This window comes from Aethalodelphis obliquidens, unplaced genomic scaffold (assembly GCF_003676395.1).
Source record: "Aethalodelphis obliquidens isolate GAN/ISIS:26980383/991018 unplaced genomic scaffold, ASM367639v1 scaffold2, whole genome shotgun sequence".
Lineage (NCBI taxonomy): Eukaryota > Metazoa > Chordata > Mammalia > Artiodactyla > Delphinidae > Aethalodelphis > Aethalodelphis obliquidens.
The window spans coordinates 88,934,580-88,959,665 of record NW_020837946.1 but is presented as its reverse complement, the minus strand read 5'-3'; the positions used below and the strand labels follow the sequence as shown (position 1 = coordinate 88,959,665).

The 25,086-nt window shown below is 35.0% G+C and overlaps 1 protein-coding gene across 1 annotated transcript in view; it reads right to left on the bottom strand.

The window, feature by feature from the left end:
• Nucleotides 1–25,086, bottom strand: part of LRP1B (LDL receptor related protein 1B) — a 1,467,083-nt gene that overhangs the window by 24,960 nt on the left and 1,417,037 nt on the right. The window contains exons 83-84 of the mRNA XM_027078335.1: nt 13,118–13,292; nt 8,878–8,982 (exon numbers count right to left, since the gene is read on the bottom strand). Of these exons, the coding sequence (XP_026934136.1) occupies nt 8,878–8,982; nt 13,118–13,292 (280 nt within the window). The remainder of the gene's footprint in view (nt 1–8,877; nt 8,983–13,117; nt 13,293–25,086) is intronic.

The window sequence follows — 25,086 nt, the reverse complement described above, 5'->3', positions numbered from 1 at the left end:
CAAACCAAAAAAACAAAAAAAGGAAAAATCCAGAAAAAAGGGAAAAACAAATAATAGATTGGGGAAAAATGCTCACAGAAAGTTATTTTTAGCTTCTGCTTGAAATGAAGAAGGAAAACATAAAAAACTAACAGTGTTAAATTGTTTTTGACCACACAGAGAATTGGTCCTGTTACGGGCAAGAAGCAATAATACATATAGTAAGAAATGTCTTGGAATTTTGCCATACTGCTATTTTCAAAACAGTGTGGGCCTGAATTGGTATGATTTCAAAACCAGTGTAATATCAGAGTTAGATCTTTTTGGTTCTCCCTTTTCAGTTGATAAAATATAATTTTAAACTTGTTTTTTTCTTTTCTTTTTGAAAAAGAAGGTGAATTATACAGAAAATTGATTTTAAAGGAAATATTCCCCAAATTCCACCAATAATGGTCATTAATCTTTAAGCTTCACAAGTCAAATATTTTTGTCTGTTCACTGATAAAAACTTCAGTGCCTAGGTTGTTTTCTGGTATATAGTAGGTATTCAATAAAAATTTTCTGATGAATTAATATGGGAAGAAAAAAATCACCAGTATTTTTGTTATCTAAATGGACAAAAATATGAAGAAACCAAGGGACAGACACTTAGGTTTCTAGCTCATATAGATTGTGGATCTATTGATACTAGACTAGGGGTTGATAATAAGAAATAGGTGGAAAAGATTATTACTTCTCTTGAAGTTAGGCATAAATAAGTTTATAAACTTATTTTATAAACTTATAAGTTTATAAACTTATTTTATAAACTTATAAGTTTATAAACTTATAAACATAAATTTATATAACCTGATATATTGTGGTACATTATTTTAAAGTATCAGGAAAATAGATCATAAAATCACAGAGAAAAATTAATACAAATATTTAATTGTGACCCAGGAATTTTTCAGTTACTCCATAGTTTTAATAATAAAGGCTTTGTTATTTTTAATTCTGCTACTATGGGAATCTTTGTTTTCTCAGTGTCTTTATAGATATTTTAGAGGAATTTTGAGAGAATTGGTATCTGTGGTTCTGACTCTGACCCAATTTTTAAAAAATTACTAAAATTCAAATGTGATTCTGATTAAATACATCATACTTTATAGTTTTATAGTATATTAGTGAACAATTAGTCTAAACCCATCACCTTATGGACAAGGAAAATGTGACACAAACAGACAATGTAACTTGCCCCAAATCATTGCTAGTTTGATTAATAAAATCTATACTTTCACACTGAATATTTCTTCTTCTGAGTGTTGATACTAGAAAACTAATGAGATAAGCACACAGATATTTAAAGACAGAAGTTTTTATCCTAGGAAAAAATAATTTAAAAAAAGAACAAAACACAGAAACAAACTAACAAAAAAATCCTAATTATAGAATGATAGCTGGTTCATTAAATAAAATAGGAAAAGTCCAGACAATAGAACACTCAGTAACCTTAAGAATAAAAGTATCTAGTTATGTAGATTGACATGGAATGATGTTCATAATGTATTGCAAAGTAAATAAACATGAAAGAGTATCTATCACATGATTTCATTTTAGTATATAATATTCTGCAAATATATATTTGCATAAAGAAACGGAATGAATAGAACCAAAGTAATAGTAGTTTGAGATCAAAGCGTCAGCAGGTTTGATTTCTTCTGAGGCCTCTCTCCTTGGCTTACGACCATCTTCTTCCTATATATCTTCTCATGGTCTTCCCCTGTGTGTGCTGTACCCAAATCTCCCCTCCTTATAAGGACACCAGACACATTGGATTGGGGCCCACCCTAATGACCCCCATTTTAACTTATTCATCTCTTTAAAGATTCTATCTCCAAATACAGTCCCATTCTGAGGTACTGGGAGATAGAGCTTCAACATATGAATTTTGAACACAATTCATCTCAAAATACGGACAAAAAAGCAAAATTCATATACACACATATAGATATATCACTTGTGTGTATAAGTTAATTTTTTTTTTTTTTTTTTTTTTGCGGTACACAGGCCTCTCACTGTTGTGGCCTCTCCCATTGCGGAGCACAGGCTCTGGACGCGCAGGCCCAGCAGCCATGGCTACGGGCCCAGCCACTCTGCGGCATGTGGGATCTTACCAGACCGCGGCATGAACCCGTGTCCCCTGCATTGGCAGGCGGACTCTCAACCACTGCACCACCAGGGAAGTCCTGTATAAGTTCATTTTATGTCAACTTGACTGGCCTAAGGGATGCCCAGATAGCTGGCAAAACATTATTTCTGGGTATGTCTATGAGGGTGTGTCTGGGAAGAAATAAATGTTTGAATTAGACTGAGTAAAGAAGACCACTCTCACCAGTGAGGGTGGGCATCATCCAATCTGCTGAGGGTCTGAATAGAACAAAAAGGCAGAGGAAGGGCACATTTGCTCTCTCTGCTTGAGCTGGGACATCTGTCATCTCTTGCCCTCAAACATTAATGCTCCTGGTTTTTAGTTCTTTGAACTTAGAATGTGACGTACACCATCATTTCCCAGGTTCTCAGGTCTTTAGATTTGGACTGAATTACACCACCAGCTTTCCCTGTTCTCCAGCTTGCAGACAGTAGACCCTGGGATTTCTTGACCTCCATAATTGGGTGAGTCAACTCCTATAATAAATGCCTCTCTCTCCCCATTTATATATATAATATATATGATATACGACACATATGATATATATCCTATTGCTTCTTTTTCTCTGGAGAACCCTGAATATTTGATTCTTCTCTTTTAAAAAACTTCAGTTAAGTCCAAGTCAATTAATATTTACTATTCACTTGCCACGTGCTATATACAAAGAGATAATCCTGTGTTGAGACTAGTGGGATAATAAGAGTAAAGTGGAAAAAGGCAGCAGAGACATTTGGGTCCAGTGAGCTATTTAAGCAAAAACATCTAGGTGTGGAATGGTCCCATGGCTATGTGGTGAGCCTGTGTATGCGCCTGTGTCCACAGTGGTAGGAGAAGTAGTGTAGCTACAAGCATTTCTTTACTACTGGAGGGTGAAATGTGCTGTGGGTATTGCTGGGAGATAATGCTGTGGAGGTTGGTCTACGTTTTAAAAAACAACTTGGGCTTCCCTGGTGGCGCAGTGATTGAGAGTCCGCCTGCCGATGCAGGGGACACGGGTTCGTGCCCCGGTCTGGAAAGATCCCACATGCCGCGTAGCGGCTAGGCCCGTGAGCCATGGCCGCTGAGCCTGCGCGTCCGGAGCCTGTGCTCCGCAACGGGAGAGGCCACAACAGTGAGAGGCCCGCGTACCACAAAAAACAAATAACAAAAAAAAAAACCTTAAATTCAATATAAATGAAAGTCTTACGCTAGGGAGAAATTTTAGAAGTAGGAAGACATAGTTAACTTGTTATTGAGTTCACAGGCTTATTCATTTCTATATCTCACAACAAAAATTGTTTAACAATACAAACATTGTCAAAATAACACATTAATTTTTTAAAGTTTGGCTTTAACATTGTTCAATATACCTTCTTTGATAAATGTCAAAACTCTCTCCAAATAAACATAAAAAAGCCTTTAGATTTTCATTTATTCTAGGCTTTTCTTTGGAGTTTTCTTTTCCTCCGCATATAGTAATAAGTGAAAAGGGCCATCAAGAGACAAAAGTGAAGGCTTTCAAAGAACAAATCTATTCCTTAAATTGAAAGATAAGGTAATAAAATTTCTATGTGGAAAAAACCTGTCAACCTCATAGATCTGAATACTTTGTAGACTTTCCAAATGTGTGTAAGTTCTGCACAATTCAATAGTTTTTTACTCTATGAAAAAAAGAAAAATGTAGTACCAACAAAGTTAAAGCAAGTACTATATCTTACTTCTTAAAGCAATTTTTGTTTCCTGTAAAGGCGCTTAGATGAAATAGTGCATACTAGCTTTTCATCAAAGATACATGACCACTACAAATTGAAATCTGAAGCTAAAATCTGTGTTTCCAAAATTTTCCACTTACAAGGAGAATCAACCACTAGAAAGAGATCCTGAGGGCTTAATATTCTCTTAGCTGGACAACTTTTGTATTCTACATGACCATAGGCACTTCATACTAAATTTATTTTTATTTATTTACATTTTAGTACCAAATGAATTATAAGTATCCTATGTAAAACTAGGAAATTTTCCATATTCTAGAAATTTTAACTCTAAGAAACATGAGTATAATATCTATGTCTGAACCATCTATCCTTCATAGTTACTTAACAATGGGCCCTTAATAAATAGTGAAAGACTGATCCTCTTGAAACGTATGTCTTTCTTATTGTAAAAATATTTTCCCTTAGATCCCACTTCCCCTTGAAGTTACAATTGTTCTTCCTTCATTTAATCCACAGCCAAACAGTCAGAAAGGAATCTACAGTCTTCTCTACTTTCTTACCTTTCACTTTTCCAACTATAATCTGGTTGCTGTCATGTAGCACTTTCAAAACATCTCTCATAATGGCCATCTAATTACAAAATTCAATAAACCACTTAGAATTCTTATCCTCTTTGAACTATCTGGAGTTGATATTCTTGGACACGCTCTATTCCTTTGACTTGGAGGAACCTTCACTTTGACAAGTCCCCTCCAAATTCTATTTCTTCTCATTTTTTTGTTGATTCTTCCATAATACAGTATTAAACATTGGTGTCTCCTAGAATTCCATCCTTAATTCTCCAATCTTCTTTCTATAAACCCACTCTTGAGTCATTCATAAACTGTACCTCACAAACTGGTCCCAACATATATCTTTAATCTCCCCCAACCCATCCCCCATTATATCACATAGCCTGTGTTCTATTCTCAACAACGTTCATCTTCTACTTTCAGACCTATTCTCTCACTGTGCTATTCCTCTTTCAAGAAAGGTTTTCAGACATTTCCTCCTGTAAAATAACTAAAATTTTTTCAAAATACTGTTAAAATATCACTTCATCTGTAAAACCTTTCTCTCTCCCACTAGTAATCATTAACTGATCTCTATTCAGTTGTTTTCCCACAACACTTTGGTCATATTTCTGTATAGCAATTATCAAATGGTATTTTAACTTTTTAAAATCCATTCATCTACCCAAAATGAATCTTAAACTCTTTAAAAGTAAAAACCTTATTGGAGTTAGTCAGCACAAAGAAAGCAGTATGGAATAAGAGTTATAACCAGGGCAAGGACTTTAGAATCAAACAGGTATTTGCTAAATCAGTTTTAGCTGTTATTAATTCTCCTTCTGAATATACATAGGGCCTCACTCATCATAGGTTATAAATACATATTTGATGAATGAATTAATGAGTGAATAACAGAATATCATTATCTCTTCTACGATTCTTTCATGGCTTAAATGATTTGAGGAATTCAGTAAGCATTACTCCTACCATCAGAATAAATTTTAGGGTGTAGAAAACCAAAGCACAGACAAAATTTCCATTAAGCCCAAAGCAGATAGAAATAAAGATACACAAAAGTAAAAGGTGCTTGCTCTGAACCTTTCCGATTAACACATTTTTCCTGGCTGATTTTTTTTTTTTTTTTTTTGCGGTACGCGGGCCTCTCACTGCTGTGGCCACTCCCGTCGCGGAGCACAGGCTCCGGACGCACAGGCCCAGCGGCCACGGCTCACGGGCCCAGCCGCTCCGCAGCACATGGGATCCTCCCGGACCGGGGCACAAACCCGCGTTCCCTGCATCGGCAGGCGGACTCTCAACCACTGCACCACCAGGGAAGCCCTTCCTAGCTGATTTTAATCAGAGGCTGATTATACCTTACAAGGTCAGGTGCCTCTGATGATACATGGTAAGAGTGAAAAGTGGAACAGAACATTACTGTGGACTGTTATGCCCACAAGAAATATTCATTCTGGTGACACAGGGCATTCTCTAGACAGGTCATGTTCCTGAGACCTATTTATGGAGTGGGGTGGTGCTGAAATGTCATGTATACTTTGCCTGGGAATTGTGAGAAAGGGACAAGAAATACAAAGACTGGGCCCCAGAGCAGGCATTACCAGGGTCCTAAAAATGAGATAACATAAGTACCTAGATCAAAGTTTGGCCAAGGATCACCCTGACCTTACTAACACTGAACTAACCGTGAATCCATCATTTTTCACCTGAAGTGCTGCCAGACCTTTTGGTGTGGGATCCCTGCAGCTGATCTCCAGGCCTTTCTTCCACATGCCACTCAGTGTCACCTTCGAAAGCAAACTCCTTCAGCTCTGCCTCAAATCACTTTGGCTATACATTCTTTTCAGGATCCTATGGAATCCCCTAACTTGCATAAATCGGGTTCCAATTTATCTTCCCAGTTTTAACTCCTCACCCCCCTCCCCAATTCTCCAGTCACCCTTCATTCTAGCTGTATTAAACCACTCACAGTTCCCCAGAGAGGTCACTAAGTCTCACATCCATGTCTCTGCTTATGTTATTCTTTCTTTTCAGAATGTTCTTCCCGACCTCACTGAACTATCTGAACTACATGGACAACACGAGGTTGCCTTTTCTGTAAAGTCTTCCATGTATTCCTATCTCCCATTCTAAACAAATCACCTGCCCTGTTAAAACTCCACTGCCCTCTCTTTTTTCCTGTGTTCACACCTGCGTTAATACAGGTTAATTAGTTGCTTATGAATTTCTAAACCCACTAATTCGTGAGCTCCTTGATGTTTGGGTTAAATTTCATTCATCTTCACTTGTCTAGGACTTAGCACTCTTTCAGGGTCTTATAAATACTTGCTGAATGACTGGAGGAATTTAGGTTGGAGGCAAGGCAGAGGTAAGACTAAAGAAGGGTCCCCTCTCTGTCTTCAGCTGCATAAGGCACTAAACCTGAGTATGAACTAAGAAGTGTATCAATTTCTTAACAGGTCAGTTTATATACCCTTTACAGACTGATATTTAAAGGAGTATTTCTGGATTATTTTATGTAGGCACATTGGTTTAACATATTCAAATATCTTTTAGAAAAAAAGAAAGAATATCAGTTTCTCCTATGTGATTATTTTAATCACTTCCCATATTTTCACAATTATTGTGTAAAGAATAACATTTTTTTGAATAACAAAATAGATCATTATGAAGAAATTGTAGAGTTTTGGAAATGAAATATCTGAATTTTAATATAATTGTGCGTTAAAACCATTACTAAATCCTCTGAGACACCACCATGAGCTATTATTGGGTGCCAATCAGGGTTTCTGTTTATGACATGGAGTATTAAGGAGGATGTCAGATATGATCCATCTCTAAAGCTCAAATGCAACATGCAAAAATAACTTCCATTGTTATGAAGGTTGATAGCTACCCCAAAGGTGGTCCCTGAGATTTCACAGAGGAAAAGAATGTATTTGTTATGAACAAATTGAATCAAGAGAGAATGTTTTGAAATGAAGTTTCTGGAATATTTTAGCATATACCTATTTCTTCTGTAAAGAAGTCTTACTGATTAAGGTAAGACAGTCCACTGAAATCTTGGGAGCCAAAATAATGTGTTTTATCAGTACTTGAAATGAAAAGTCAGTTAACTAAATAAAAGACACTATTCCAATTATAGTATCCAGTATAGTAATAAAGTCTAAAAACACCTGCTTCTGTCCTCTAATTAAAAGCCACTGTTCTAGCAAATGTATTTTTATGAGACAGTTCCACGAGCTTTTTCATTCCCTCCATTATATTTCTAGACAATCTAGCTAACTGTGGTGCATACACTTGTCGGCGAGCAAAGCAAAGGTTAAGTGTGTATGACACAGATGAGCCCCGAGATTAAGTATACGCTGTGAAAAGCATGTGGATGTTCATGATTTAAACCAATGAACTCTGGCCTGAAATGATGTCACACAAAGCTTAGCGGTAAGTGGAAGGTTAAACCTACTTGCATCTCGGCTCATTAAACGCAGTTAAAGTGCAAATCCCCTCATTCTGACAGTAGTGATCACAAGGGTTCTCTTTCTGGTCACAGCGCTGACTTTTAAACCCAACAGAGCATCTGCAGAATTTCAGTAAAATACAGCTAAATAAAGCATCTGACTTTTTTTTTCAAATTTTTCAAATTCATTTCATACAGAAATAGTAACATATGAACAAAATTTTTCTCAGGTATGCTCACTTATTTCTTATATACACTCATCATAGGCTATTCTGACAAGGTGGGGAACAGAATGCAGATGTGGATCAGATGTGGGCATCATTCTTCTGGTCAAGCAGTGATAAAAGAAAACTCAAAATAGAGATCACATAGGCTGAATGGTCTTATTTCAAGCTTTCCATTATGGCCAATCAGGTATTTGAAAAGGGAATATATTAAATTCCAGATTTTCTCAGGAGCAGAGAATCTACAATACTTTCCAAACATTTAGAAACCCAGATTCAAGGTAATGTATTTCAAAAGAGACAAGGGCTTAATAGGTTTACATAATACAACACTCAAAACCTGATACAAAAATCAAATAGTATTATACTTTTGAAAAGATACCTTACATACTTTGAAAATAATGGCCCTAAGTACCAAAGTATTTATAAATATGATTATGTCTGGGTTTCACGTATCTATTGTAAATAAGGTCAATTAAATTAGAACAATTTTTACTGGCATTTCCAAGTTCAAAGGTCTCTGAATGTTTGAAATGGGTATGATGCTAAGAAGTGAATAAGCTTTTCCATATGAAATCACTAGCAAATTGATGAGGGAGGAGATTCTGTAGTACATGAGCCAATGAGGAACAATACTTGATCAGAGATGTCCACGAAACATTCATTTAAAATATGTTACGCCAAGAAAGGAGAAAAATAGAGCAGGGATTCCATGTACATCTAAAGTTGTTATCATAAAATGCCCACAACGTTATAAAATACTCACAGACACACAGGTACATTTGTCTCTGGGTCCAGCTGGCACGTGCCACCATTGTAACAGTAGCCGTCACATAGCTGGCAGCTAGAGGCAATCTTTCCATTAGTGCAGCTGCAGCAACAAAGAAAAAAAAAATCTCATTGTTTCTGGTGTGATTATTGTTGAGAGCTGACACAAATTCTCTAAAGATGAGAATATTCATCACAGAAGACTAATGCAGTGGCTGGCTAAAAGTAGGTTTTCAGAAAGAGAGACTTGCTGGAGGCAAAGATGTTTTTTAATAGAATGATGACAAATAAAATTTTTCTTTTGGTAATTTTCAAAATTTCAATCCATTCGTTTAATATAAAAATTTAATATAGCTAGACATAGGTGTGAAAAAATATACTCTAGTGTTTATCACTTACACTTCAGGGAGACATTAACATCAGTATTTTATTCCCTTTTCATATTACCAGAGTTTGGTGGCATCTTTATTATTTATAAACCACATTATCAAATACTCTGGAAGCAAATGCTCAGCTATTCCTTCTAAACTGGAAAGTCTGGTCCAAAGAACTGTTATGAGTTTTAGACTCCACATTTTGTACGAAAGCATAGAACTATTCTGTAGTCACTTTTACCCCACTGTTTCTCCCTGAATATGTACTATAATTAGTGTCAAACTCTTTTTATTCTAAAGGAAAAAACATAACACTTCATTGCAAAAATAAACAGTAATATTATAGGAACAATATGCAATATGGCAACAAAGTAATGAGGTAGGCTTTCTTGGAAAATTTTTGGAAATGCTTCTAATTTATAGTACATTACCTGTCTGGGATAAGAATAAGCACTGTGGCTATTGCTACATGGGAAAAACAAGCATAATGATAAGAGGAAAATTACAGAAATTTCTTACTTGCCATGTTATATTTTTAAATAAATAAATGAATAAATAAATACTATTAGATCAGACATTGACAATTGTTGGTGGAACAGAGAAAAGTACATTGACATTCCAAATTATTGAGGGAAACTCTTCTGTGAGAAGTATGGTAATAGAATCATACAAGCCTTGGCCCAGATCAGAATTACAACAGATCATGTCAATATTCCGATTATGAGATCATGTTAGTACTAAGTGCTATGAAGTAATCAATGGTATCACAATAAATCTGGACATAACCTTGATAAAGAAATCAGGCTGCAATGTCATTGATTGATCACTTTGATCCTCTTCATGGTGGGTACCTATTGCAGTACATCCATCAAAGAGTAATTCCCAATGATTGGTTAGATATTTGAAATAATTGGTTAGCAATCCCATAGTTTATTTATTCTGTGCATATTTATTTGGCCTCTTGTGGGTGGTAGGGCTGCTGGAAATGCACTGAACTGCTTACACTTTCCCAGAAGTTTAATTTAAAGATTTTTTTTAAGAACCTGGATTTAAAAATCACATTTCTTTTCAAGATAAACAGAAGCAGTGAGTCAATTATGTACCAGATATGAAATGGAGACACGTGAAAGTGGAACTAAATATGGGGAAGATGGTAGTGGTTTAAAGTTTCCAAGATTTAACAAAGAATATCACATTCTTTATAATCTATAGAGCCATACGAATATGGATGCAAAGTGAGTCAAGTACATATTTAATGGTAGTGGTGTCTGATATGTTAAATGGATCTGGGAGACTTTTCCTTGCTTTCCTCGCCCAGCCTCCTTGAAAATTGAAGAGCAGAAAGTTATAGTTTCATGTTCAATCAAAGAGACAACATCAAAGAAAAAAATTAGCTCATCATACATTAAAGAATTTTCCACAAAAAGATAACTATACACCAAATATCATCTTTTAAAAGAGAAAAATATTCTAATTATCGATTGCTTTTAAACTTCTGCTTCCAAGAGTTATAAGAGATGTTGCCCTGTTCTCCTTCTAAAGGTTTTATCTGAATCCTAAACTTTAGACAGAACTTTGTAGATATTTCAAATGTGAAATACAAGTTATCCAAATCATTGTAATATATGAGTACAACTTATATTTTAATGTAGGTTTTCATCATAATTTCATTTCTTAGAAATGTTACATATGTGTGCATGCAGACACACTTTGTAATTAGCAGTTGTCCAGTAAAGAGAAAGAATTCTCATAACAATTTGACATCACAGTGGTATTATTTAGGCTATTCAAAATTATGATAAAGACTTTCTTCAACAATATTTACTGAGGAAGAGAGAAAAATATACAATTAGCTCTGTTTCAAAGATTATACTCAGTATAATTGACAGAGCATCTATTCTTTACTGTAGTTGACAGCTCATACGCTGTGCATTAGAAATACATGACTCTTTGGAATCGCAAGTATACATGCAGCTTGAATTTTCCCATTTCAGTAAAAAAATATTTAACTCAGTTGTGATTTTGTTTTAGTATCAGTTCTTTACCCATGAAATAGAAATCCCAATATCACTGCAAGCTTTAGTTAATGCTAAGATGAAAAGTATCATAGAAATGAAAACAAACTTATCTAAAAGTTTCAAAATACCCAAACAGTCCTGTTTGTACTATCATGTTCATATGTTATTATAGCCTATCTGATAAATCAAATATTATACTCTTATCTTTAAACTTCCATTATCAACTCACTGCTAGCAACTATTATTTATCCATTCTTACATATAGTTTTCCAGAAAGATCTTTTAAGAGTCAAGAACTATAATGTTGGACCTTCAAAAGCCTACTCAGGCTATGAGGTTCTAGTGTTTCTATGTTGGTGAAGCCAGTATTCTATGTAAAGAAGCAGGAATCGAGGGTCCTAAGAGTTCAGCCCTTCATTCCTCACGTGGAACTGCCCTGTGTGATGGAAACAGGGTGTGTGTCTCTACATGAGCTTCTCCAAGATAAACTGGGTTGCAAACTATGGCTCATAGCCTTTCTTATATGATGGTCCATGATTCCCTGTGTGACTGGGATGGGGCTGTGAAGAAGATTCTACAGTGCATTCCTGACATGGTACACTGGACATAAAGAAAGATGTATGCTCAGTAATTAAAATCAAGTTCTGTCATGCTAAAGTTTCATCACAAAAAACCGATGAGCTTAATGAGCAAACATGATTTTGGTAGTTTATATGAAAATGCATTTTGCTTTTATGTACTTATCAAAGGCATATATTATAACTAGTCATATTTTAAATTAATTTAGTTAAAAAATAATATACTTTCAAAGGACACAATTTGAGGGTTTGAGTAAATGTCATTTATAGTGATAACACAAATCATACATGGAGTAATTCTAAAATGAGAGTAAATAAAAAAGAAAAAAATGTTGATGGTGTCTGTAATAAAATTTTATGGGGCCTTGTTTGGCAGAGCAACATAACTGAGGGCTGGCACCCTTGCAGAGCTGTCTTGGTGGAAGCTGTGACGTGAACCCTTTAAGGCGTGCTTTCCTATCACATATGCTCGCTTATTATACTCCTAGGGCAAGTGATAGAGTCCAGTCCTTTATAAGCCCTTTTTTTGAAAAGCCTGTTAAAAGAACTTCAGAGTGAGAATTGATCTCTAACCCCAGTGGCATAAATTTGTTTCATGCTAGAAACATTACTAGCATGTTGGCATTACTCTTTACCTGCAAAGTTCTGTTTTCCATTCACTTGATCTCAAAGCCAAAGAGCAAAAGGCAATGTAATCAAAATCTAACTTGGACATTTTTGTTGTAGTTTCTTCCTAGGAAACATTATTCCTTCTACTTATTTTGTACAATAATTTTCAAAGTCAGATAAAAAGATTAAATTTTATTTCCATTAGATAGGTCTTTTGCTTCTTTCCCAAAGGATCATTTTGTAAAATCAGAAAGGCAAACACTCATTGTTGATAATAATGATGAAACAAGTAAAAGCCTGAGCTATTCTAATTTAGAAGTATTACACATAGCTTTCTGAAGGTATGTTGCATTTCACTTTTACTTGCTTACTATTAGGAATATTCTATATAGGCAATGACCTGACCATGTCATTACATGATAAATGTTCATATTACCCAGATGTACATAATAGGTTTTTAATAAGTTTTGGTTTAATCAAAATGAATTGAACTCTATCTCTAGCCAAAAAAGAAAAAAAGAGAGAGAGAGAAAATGGAATGGTTGCCATACTGAATTTTAGAATAAAAATAATTTACATTGTTTTCACTGTTTATTTCTGGATTGCTATGTCCTTTTGGGTTCAAATGTTTTTATAAAGTAAGCTAGCTGTCTACTTACTTGCAAGATATATCTTCACTGTCTTTATTTATAATGCAATGTCCCCCATGGCACCTTATACATTTGTCAACCTCGCATTTTGGTCCTTCGTAGCGTGTTGGACAGACACATTCCACACTTCCGTCATCCCCAATGGTACAGGATTCAGAATTCACACAGTAGTGATGACATACATCTAGAAAGAATGCACAACATAGAAATGAAATTTCTTGAAATATTTCAAGATATATTTCTTGAGTCACAATAAATGTTACCTTTCACTTAATATTTTAAAATGGTCAGAGAAGAGGTAGATTAATTTACAAAAAGCAGCGTGTAACTGGATGTAACCAGAATTCTTTAATAATGCCATTGGTTCCTCTTTTTGCCCGAGTTAGGCATCATTTCATCTTTCTAAGAGGAGATGGGTTATACTGATATAATACTAAGTGACAAACTCTTTTGGTTCTGAGTTTTAAAGTTCACAAGTTTCCTCAGTTTTCCTTCTAATGAGCACTATTAATGTTATTCTGAAATGAACAGAAATGCTCAAGATTTCTTTAGATGTCATTTATCTTTGTCCCTCTTTGCAACTCCTTTCATCCAGAGAACAGGGTAGTGAGTGGTGAGTAGGGGAATCCTACCTCTTCACTAGCTTTTGGTGTGGTGGAAAGAAGCCTCCCTCTATGAGCCAGAACAGGCCCAGTATTTCCAAACACCTGGGCAGGTAAGCAGACAGGAGTTGTGCCTCTCATGGAACCCTAATAGAAAGGTAAACTGGAAGACTAACTGATCCATCATGGGTAGAAAGTGATAACAGAAGTCTAGACTATTGCCCCCTCCTAGGTGAGAACCTAACCTCCCCAACAGTCAGAGGGAAAACCTCCCTGTAGCTGAGCCCTTTACTTTGGAAGATGTTTCCTACTGAGCGCTACAGACAATTTTCTCAACCACCAAGGAAGTCTTACTCGAATATTTCTATACCTCTTGAACGTCAATAATAAAACAAAGACCATTTAATAATATAAGAACCACATTGACTTTGCAATTAGATATTCTGCCTGTCTTTTGAAAAACAAGTTTATATGTCTGTTGACATATCAATGTATTCAAATTTACCATATTCAAAATATTGAAATTTATAGTACAAATAACCGTAAGCAGAAGAACTGGTCAAATTGATCCCAGACTTTGTGTTTGGAGCTGCAATTTCATTTTAGCTATCTAACCATGAAGCAATGTTAAATGAGATTAGCTGAGATAAAAATCACAACTTATAAACTTTAACCTGTGATAAGACAGTTATGGTAGGGAGAAAAATTAAAACATAATTTATAATTTTCATGTTTGTGTATCTATCTAGCTGTTTATTAAATCAGACAGAAATTAAATTTACTGACAGGCTTGCTTCATATTTATGGAAATTTATTTCAAGCATTCTTCTGCTTGCTGTTGCTTTACGCCAAGTGCCCTCGTTGCAATTCCATGCTGAAGCTTATTACTAAGGGTCTTGGCTGTATGTAAGGAAAGCAGCACTTTCGAAAGGTGAGAGACGTGGAGATCTAAAAGTTAAGTCAGTGTTAGTATCTGTCCATTATGATGTCTATCTGTAGTTGTTCTAGGCTTGGCAGGTAGAGTTTACACAGCACAGCTTCTGTTTTTATTTATGAAGAATGCATTAGCAGCAGCCTACATAATCATCTAGTACCATCTCCTATGCAGAAATCTCTAAAGAAAAATTTTGCTTCATCAGGTTGCTACATACCACTTATTGACAGAGAGCTCTTTTAAGATTGTCTCTAATTGCTTTAAATTTCATTCTTTGGTCCTGGTTCATTTTTCTGATGGGACATAGAAGTCAGCTGATGTATCTGTCCAAGATCTTCATATTATGAGGTTTTTCCACAGTGGATAATTCATCAGAATCATGTAGGTAACTTATTTGCAAATAAAAATTCCAGTGTCTTTCCCTTTCATCCACCACCACCCCTGGATTCCAATTTATAGATCATAAACGAGGCCCAGGTGATTCCCATGGGACCGGTTGAGTAAATAGAATTTGGGAATGAGGGAATGTAAGAAATCAGAAAACAATTTACTGATTAGCAAAGGGACTACATTGTCTCATAATTGTAAATAGATTTGACTAAAATAGCTTATTTCTTGACTAATTTGTGAGCCCTAATTAAAATGTAATTTTTAACCTAAAATTTTGAACCACTTTTTTTATAATCACATCACTGAGAAGACCTAAGAAACTCGAAAAAACTGGGTTAACATTCTGAGGGGTGATGATTGCCCTACACCATACTGTAGCAAGGAACAGTTTGCACTTATCTAGGGTGCTAAAGGTCAAAGTTAAAAACTTACCTACAATTTACTAATTATAACTAGTTTTGGTGCATAAATTAAATCTGTTTTAGACTAAGATAATAAAGATGTGAGAATATATACAACTCATCAGTAATCAAGGAAATACAAATTAATAGCTCAAAGAAATACCATTGCACACATACCAAATTGACAACAAATAGCAGAAACTCTCGTACACTAGTAGTGGGAATATAAACTGGTTCAACCAATTTGGGAAACAATTGACAGTATATACTAAATTTGAACATACCCACACTTTATGACCTAGATTTTTACTCTTAATATACTGTATATCCCAGAAAAAAGCATGTACATGTGCACACAAACATGTACATAATATGCACAGCAATATATTTTGAAATAGCCGAAAACAGAAAATAATCTAAATGTCCATTGTAAGAAGAATGGATAAACTGTAGTTCATATATATATGTATATTTATATGTAAAGAGATAAATGAAAAATGAAGACATTACAGTTATACACAATGACATGGATGAATCTCACAAAAATAATATTGAGAGGAAAATGCTGGACAGAAAAATATATATACTACTTTTTTATTTATATAACTTCAAAAGGAAGAACTAATTTATGGTTTTAAGAGTCAAAAATGAGTTATTTTTGAGGGGCTTCCTTGATGGCGCAGTGGTTGGGAGGCTGCCTGCCGATGCAGGGGACACAGGTTTGTGCCCCGGTCTGGGAAGGTCCCACATGCTGCGGAGCGGCTGGGCCCGTGAGCCATGGCCACTGAGCCTGTGCATCCGGAGCCTGTGCTTTGCAACGGGAGAGGCCACAACAGTGAGAGGTCCATGTACCGCAAAAAAAAAAAGAGTTATTTTTGAGGAGGAGGAAAGGGATAGAGATGAAGAACACCAGGGGGCATCTGAGGTAATGATAATGTTTATTCTTGACCTGAATGTTGGTTTACACTGGTATGTACAGCTGGGGATAAATTATTGAACTGTATACCTGTGATTCTAAACATTTCTATGTATATTATTTTTCCATAGAAAGATTTTTTAATCTAATGGCATATAAGCTACAATGAGAATATTTTATAAATTCTGCTTAATTTGCTAAACAGGCTAATAGCTTTTCTCTTTACACACGATAGTTTTTAAAGGAATTCATGGTCCACTTTTTATGCTTAAAAGGAAATTCTCTGGAGAAATGTCTATTTAGGTCTTCTGTCCACTTATGGATTGGATTGTTTGCTTTGATACTGAGCTGCATGAGCTGCTTGTAAATTTTGGAGATTAATCCTTTGTCAGTTGCTTCATTTGCAAATATTTTCTCCAATTCTGAGGGTTGCCTTTTCATCTTGTTTATGGTTTCCTTTGCTGTGCGAAAGCTCTTAAGTTTCATTAGGTCCCATTTGTTTAAATTTCCATTTCTCTGGGAGATGTGTCAGAAAGGATCTTGATGTGATGTATGTCAAAGACTGTTCTGCCTATGTTTTCCTCTAAGAGTTTTATAGTCTCTGGCCTTACATTTAGGTCCTTAATCCATTTTGAGCTTATTTTTGTGTATGGGGTTAGGGAGTGCTCTAATTTCATTCTTTTACATGTATCTGTCCAGTTTTCCCAGCACCACTTATTGAAGAGGCTGTCTTTTCCCCATTGTATATTCTTGCCTCCTTTATCAAAAATAAGGTGACCATATGTGCATGGGTTTATCTCTGGGCTTTCTATCCTGTTCCATTAATCTTTCTTTCTGATTTTGTGCCAGTACCATACTGTCTTGATTACTGTAGCTTTGTAGTATAGTCTTAAGTCTGGGAGCCAGATTCCTCCAGCTCCATTTTTCTTTCTCTAGATTGCTTTGGCTATTTGGGGTCTTTGTGTTTCCATACAAATTGTGAAATTTTTTGTTCTAGTTCTGTGAAAAATGCCAGTGGTAGTTTGATAGGGATTGAACTGAATCTGTAGATTGCTTTGGGTAGTATAGTCATTTTCACCGTGTTGATTCTTCCAATCCAAGAACATGGTATATCTCTCCATCTGTTTGTATCATCTTTAATTTCTTTCATCAGTGTCTTACAGTTTTCTGCATACAGGTCTTTTGTCTCCTTAGGTAGGTTTATTCCTAGGTATTTTATTCTTTTTGTTGCAATGGTAAATGGGAGTGTTTCCTTAATTTCTCTTTCAGATTTTTCATCATTAGTGTATAGGAATGCAAGAGATTTCTGTGCATTGATTTTGTATCCTGCTACTTTACCAAATTCATTGATTAGCTGTAGTAGTTTTCTGGTAGCATCTTTAGGCTTCTCTATGTATAGTATCATGTCATCTTCAAATACAGATTGCCAACAAACATATGAAAGGATGCTCAATATCACTAATCAATAGAGAAATGCAAATCAAAACTACAATGAGGTATCACCTCACACTAGTCAGAATGGCCACCATCATCAAAAAAATCTACAAATAATAAATGCTGGAGAGGGTGTGAAGAAAAGAGAACCCTCTTGCATTGTTGGTGGGAATGTAAATTGATACAGCCACTATGGAGAACAGTATGGAAGTTCCTTAAAAAAATGAAAATAGAACTACCATATGACCCAGCAATCCCATTCCTGGGCATATACCCTGAGAAAACCATAATTCAAAAAGAGTCATGTACAACAATGTTCATTACAGCTCTATTTACAATAGCCAGGACATGGAAGCAACTAAGTGTCCATTGACAGATGAATGGATAAAGAAGATGTGGCACATATATACAACGGAATATTACTCAGCCATAAAAAGAAACGAAATTGAGTTATTTGTAGTGAACCTAGAGTCTGTCATACAGAGTGAAGTAAGTCAGAAAGAGAAAAACAAATACTGTATGCTAATACATATATATGGAATCTAAAAAAAAAAAAAAAAGGTTCTGCAGAACCTAGGGGCAGGACAGGAATAAAGATGCAGATGTAGAGATTGGACTTGACACGAGAAGGGGGAAGAGTAAGCTGGGACAAAGTGAGAGAGAGGCATGGACGTATATATACACTACCAAACGTAAAATAGATAGCTAGTGGGAAGCAGCCGCAAAGCACAGGGAGATCAGCTCGGTGCTTTGTGACCACCTAGAGGGATGGGATAGGGAGGGTCGGAGGGAGACACAAGAGGGAGGAGATATAGGGATATATGTATATGTATAGCTGATTCACTTTGTTATAAAGCAGAAACTAACACACCATTGTAAAGCAATTATGCTTCAATAAAGATGTTTAAAAAAAAAGGAAATCCTCCACCCTTTAATGCTTTTAATATTTTTTGAAGCATGCCAAATGCACATTATTCAATTGCAATTGACTGGTCTCATGGCCTAAAAATGGAACCTAAAGAATGTAAAGAAATGTTTGCTAATATAAAATTGTGAAGTAAACAGACGTTAGAATATACAGTTTAATAAATAATTCTAAATTGCATGCTGTTAAGCCATGCCATGTTTTCCCTCTAAAATAGCCTGAAATAATTTTAGGCTCAGAACCCTTTCTCTACAGATATTCAAATGGAAGACATTTCATTTTTCCCAGTTTACATGTTTAGCACTTTACGCTAAATTGAAGCTTAGGGACAGAGAGCTGCTCACTATACTCCAGCTCTGTCCGAGTGGCTTCCCAATGCCTACCTATGAAAAATTTCTGACTATCTCCCACTGTTAGGCTTAAGATGTGGAACATGTAGAGGATGCTGAATTATATGTCTGGCTGGATTGTTTTCTGCATCACTGTTAGGATTCTTGGGCCCAACACTTTTAATATATATTCCCTCCCTCCCTCCCTCCCTCTCTCTCTCTTTCCTTCTTTCTTTCTCCTCTTAAAGCCTTCCCTATTTATTCAATTCCAACTCCAAGATTTCTGAACACAGGAGAAGGTAGATCTTACTTGATAGGGGACTTCAGCATCTCGTATTTAATCTATCACATAAGCACTGGATATTTGTAAATCGAAATAACTCCTTCAAAAGCTCTCTGATATTTCAAGTTTAATCATGTCACATACTATATGCAAGTCCAGGAAAAAGTTTGAAACACCTGATGGTACTATTTGCAAATTGATTGACTCAACCAGAGTTCATGTTCTCTGCAATTGTCTCAATATCATGACAGGAATGTATAGTAAGTCATAGGAATGCTACCTATTTCTCTCTCATTCTCTTTTCAGCTATAATCCACTTTGAATTACAAGCATCTATGTAAAATTTGTATAAATATATGCTGTATTTTTATCAGTGTCTCCTCTCTATACACTCTCAAATAATTACTACATACTCATATTTAAATTCTAACTATCTCTTCAGTTATTTATTTAATAAAAGGAATACTTCATTAGCACTTCCCAATTCAGCAGAAATTTAGCAAAGTATGAAGAAGAATATTATACGAGAAGGCTCCTATGGTATGCAATTATTCACTTTGGTTCTAAGGAGTCTTTCTTGATAAGCTCAGAAACAGAGAGAAGTCTAACCATAACTGGAAGAACAATTTTTTTATCCTAGAGCACTGAAAATAGTTATCCTACACAGCTTACCACTTTAAGCATCAAAAATGCTTTAAAACCATTTTGAAAGTAATCTTTCTATAAGATAGATATGCATGTTCTTAACTAAAATATACTGGTATTTTTATTAATGACTCATTTATCAGTCTATCAATTATTTATGTGAAATTACCTTTGCAGAAGTTTCATAACCTTCTGCTTTTTTTCATACTTCAGTTTTGACTAAGTGAAATGTTACCGATTATGAAGCAGTAGACAAATCTAAATAAAAAACTTAATTCCTCCCAAAGAATAAAAGAGTTAGGAATGTTGGTGGTTGGTTAACACCAAGGTGTACCACAAAGGGATCATCTTCTATTTTCTGACACACAGACACACACACATACACGCAGTTTCCCCAACACAATCATCTTTTTCCCCCCAAATTTTAAATTTAGCTTAATAATTATTGGAACTGAGAGAAAGTTAAAAAGAATGCAGTAGACTAAAAGAAGAAAAGTTAGAAGAAAATACAGGTGATGAGACATTTTGGTAGAGAGGATGAAATAGGGAAGGAATTGAAGATTGAAGGCTGAAGATAAAAGAGGCTAGTGAGATTGGCCAGTAAGTGTTCAACAGCAACAGTCTGGAATTTATGGAAAGAAAAGCAGGCGGAACAATATAGTTGATCTAATTTTAAACACCATGATGATAAAATGGAAGTAGTGGATGTGTAATTATTTGCTGAGGACATGCATGTGTCTAATTGTATACTGGGAGCTGTGAGAAGAGTTCAGAAATACAAGACAGGACACCAGCTCTAGAGAGCTGATAAGCCAATTAAAAGGTTAAAACAAGAAGAAAAAAGCAATTAAAACTGATGTGAATAATGTCCACTGTGGCAAGAGCCTACATATATTACTACCAACAAAATCTTCCTTCCTTTGGAACATTCTAGCTTATAAGTTTTGAGCATTTTACTGACCTGAATGGCATAATAATTGAGATTTCTGTATATGGTAAGAAGGAGCAATAATGAAATGCAATTAATTTGTGCTAAGAAAGTAGAGATTACCATGAAATTATATAATAACATTTTATATTCACAATATAAAAATTGTTATAACCTGTGTAGGGTAATTACACTAAGAACTGCATAGCAGCACCAAACACAATCATGTAATCTAAAGGATAATGATGGACATATAATTACAGAGTATTCACATGGTAATTAAGTAGATAGTAACTGGAGAATAAGTGAATGGCTATTTTCTGCAACAGAAACGGAGTAATTTTCAAGGCAGATCATTATTGCACTGTCTCTTTTTCTCTTTCTCTCTTTCTCTTTTCTTTTTAAGTAACCAGAAATACAAGGAGATACTTCTTCCTTTAATATTTTTACAGTATCTTAATAGACCACATAAAAATATGTACATGTATGGGTATATATACAGGTTTATGAATATTCATCGGGAGCCAGATGCCTATAAAATCTCTAGCTGCATTTAACTTCTTTCCCAAATATTTCTTTCTATTGAAAAGTAATTGCCAAGACCATTTAGCTATTAACTCATATTTGCAACTGGGCTATTCACATTGTATTAGTTAGTGAAGTGTGAAATTTATTTAAAGAGAAGAAAACCAAACCAAAATATACTACCTAAACAGGAGCTGAAGATAGTAAGAATAATGAGTAACTTGGAGAGTACTTAATTGGTAATACAGAGTGGTTATATAGGGGAGACTAAATTATGCAATCACATGTATGTATATCAGTTGTCCTACTTCACTGAATTTTGACCTGGCCTTTAAAAAGATGTGAAAAAAAATAAAAAATAAAAAAATGCTATGTGAATTGGCTTTAAGATTCCTAATTTAAATAAGCATTTGATAATTTAGGACCACACACACACACACACACACACACACACACACACACACACACAAACACACCAATAAATTAAAAGTAGGATGGTATTACTTTCACAAAGACTAGGTAAACCCACAGCACATACCCCCAGGCATTCTATAACTGAGCTCCAATTTCAGTGCAATTCATACTCCACCTTCACTGTTATTTGTCTCAGGAGTAGTAGGTTCTATGAATTTTGCTAATGTTCTCCCTGCCGGGATGTTTATAGCTGCTTCCACATATGTATAAAAGGCAGAAGAATTTCCAGAAGAGCCAACATGGTGTTTTATAAACTTTTGATGAATACTTATACTAGGGTGACATAATAAAAAGAAAGAAAAAACAAAATCATTGGCCAGAATATGAGGGACTTGGAGGTTTAATTCAGCCCTTCCTCTGACTAACAATATGACCTCATCTGAATTACTTGACTAACTTCTCCAAGATGCCCTTTTGTCATCTTTGAACAGAGTCAGTATTACTAAACACACGTGAGATTATGTCATGATTCCCTGCTCACCCATCCATCCTCAACAATATCCTTAATACCAAAAAGGCCAATGAGAGCCTGTTTTGAGTAAAATGATGGAAATGATGATTATGATGATAATAAACACTTGTTTTTAGCTGTCTTCTACATGCCAGGCACATGTGTTGGCTTTAGTCTCAGCATTAATGGTATTACCCTCATTTTATAGGTGATTACTCTGATATGCAACTTGCCAATGATGACACAAGAAAAAGTGAGAAGACTGAAATTCAAACCCCAATAAGTCAAACTCTAGAGAATAAACTCTTATTTTTATTATTCAATTACTCACACTCAAGAAAAAAAAAATCCAGAAAGTAATTTGGAATACTTTGGTGTTCTTTTTTCCTTATGTGTGTCTAAAATTGAATGGGCCTCCATCTATATAGATATCTGAAGGTCTAACCACCAGTCAGAATGCTAATGGACCCTGCAGTAGCAAGAGCAACAGACCCAAAAGAGCTTACCTGATGTCATACAGACCAGCAGAATTAGAGCTCAGGAACTCAATCTGGGCTCCTATATCTCATCGAAACATTCATTTTTCATGTGCCATTCTCAGCATTCCATCCCAACCCAAGTTGAACATTGGCCTCTCTAGCCACTAGTAATTGGCTTACAGCACTGGACTCTCTTACTTGAAGGGAACACATAACCATACATATGATATAGTCAATATCAGGCAGGATCAGCTCTGAGTCACTCTGGACAAATAGGAAACCAAAATAACAGCCAAGAAATTTCAAAGTATGACATTCCTGAGTGTCACCATTTGCTGACACATCATTTAAGATGAAAACATTTAGAAGGTTTTCTGGAAAAGCTTTTAGATTCTTAAAAATGTTAACAAAAGTGATGGCAGCCTTTCTTCTCTGGAGTCAGTTTTTCATTTATCATGGTTTAGGAGGCAAAGAGATAAAGTAACTTGTATAATTTGCTTAGAATTTTATGATTGCTGTCTTTAAAGGATTATATTAAAAAATAAAAACAAATTTAAGAAATATTAGAATGTATTCTTTTTCACATTCCTCCAATGTTTCACACAGCCTAAGATATTTTAATAATTAAACTTATTGCATAGTCCTAAATATATCTTCTGTTTTCAGAACGGAGTTTAATAAAATAGGCAAACACTGAATCCAGGTATGCCAATTAAATACTCACTAGGGAAAAATGTGTGCAAAACTCTGGTTAGAGCTGATAAATTTTCATCAGAAAAGCATGTTTAAGAAAATTAGCATTTTCTAATTTATTACTAAAAATTGAAATATATCCCAAATATTTTATAGAGAAAACTGCAAAAATTTAGAGTGAGATCTATTCTGAGCAAACACTGCCATCTCGCAGTATCCAGGTAAAAGGAAAATGTAAGATTCAGAAAGCCAATTTAATAAAATTTTCATTTGAGTGAGACATATGGGGTGGGATTTTAAAAGTACCAGCATTTAAATTCTCAACAGGCTGCTGTTTCAAAATGTATATTAACAATGATGGCATCAGTAATTTTAGCAATAGTCAAAATTAACTCATAAAACTATCATGGCAATGTTTTTTTCAAATATCAGAGAAACCTACATAACTTTTGTTTATAAAGGATGTTCTGGGTTGAGTATTCCTCTATTTTTAAAGCAATCCAGCTATAAAAGCTTTTAGCAAGTAAGTATAAAGTGGTAGAGAGTCATTTGAGACTTGAAAGCAAGTTCACTTGCAGATGACAGCTAAATACAATTACCAGATGAGGCTAACTCAAAACCATACAAGTGAATAAGCATATGATGGCTTAAACGTAGAGTAAGAATGAAGCACACACATATATGTAGTAACTCTCTCACCATAAACAAAGCATTTACCATGTTTAGGCCCTAATTTCTTTATCAGGACATTGAATGGTACTAAAGTTCAATTCATTTCAGCCTAATAAAATTTATTAACATCTACTATGTTAATAGTATCTATAGTGTTAATATTGCCCTTACCCTCAGGGTGCCTATAATTTGATAGAACCTCAGGGCTAACACAACTGAAAAAAATTAAGATCAATAAAATATTTTAGTTAAGAACTATTTCTTTAAGACAATTCAGAGCACAAATTAATTAATAACTCATTTGTAGAAAACTAGAAAGAATTTCATGGAGAAATGAGAGGTGAACAATGCTTGGAATCGATCATGGAAAAGATCATCTCAGATGGGAGTATCATTAAGAAAGTTATTGTCATCATGTTGTAGCCTAACGAGAGGGCAGGGAATGTCTTACCTCATACTGGGAGAAGACATGGCCATCGTAGACAAACCCATGCAGTTCCTATATACATATTTTTTCTCCTTCTTTCTCTATCTCTTCTCCATTCCAACTTTTCATCCTTTCTTTCTTCCAAGCTACTCACTTCAAAACTAAATGTTAAAGTAATGATTTCTGATATAATTAGATGTAACTTCCTCCTACTTTTCCTTCAATATGTTACCTTGCAAAATACATAATATATATTTCTTTATATCCATATATCAATATCTATACAGATATATAGAGAGGGGTTTTTACACTGGTGTGATAAGTGATTGCTATTTAATAAGAGTTCCCTAAAATATTGAGAAAGTCATCTTGAAAAGGTCACCTGACAGAGTAATATGTAGCAAATTATAAAAGATATCCCCTGATCAAATGTGCAAGTTTCCTTTAGGATAGATGTGTAGGCATAAAAC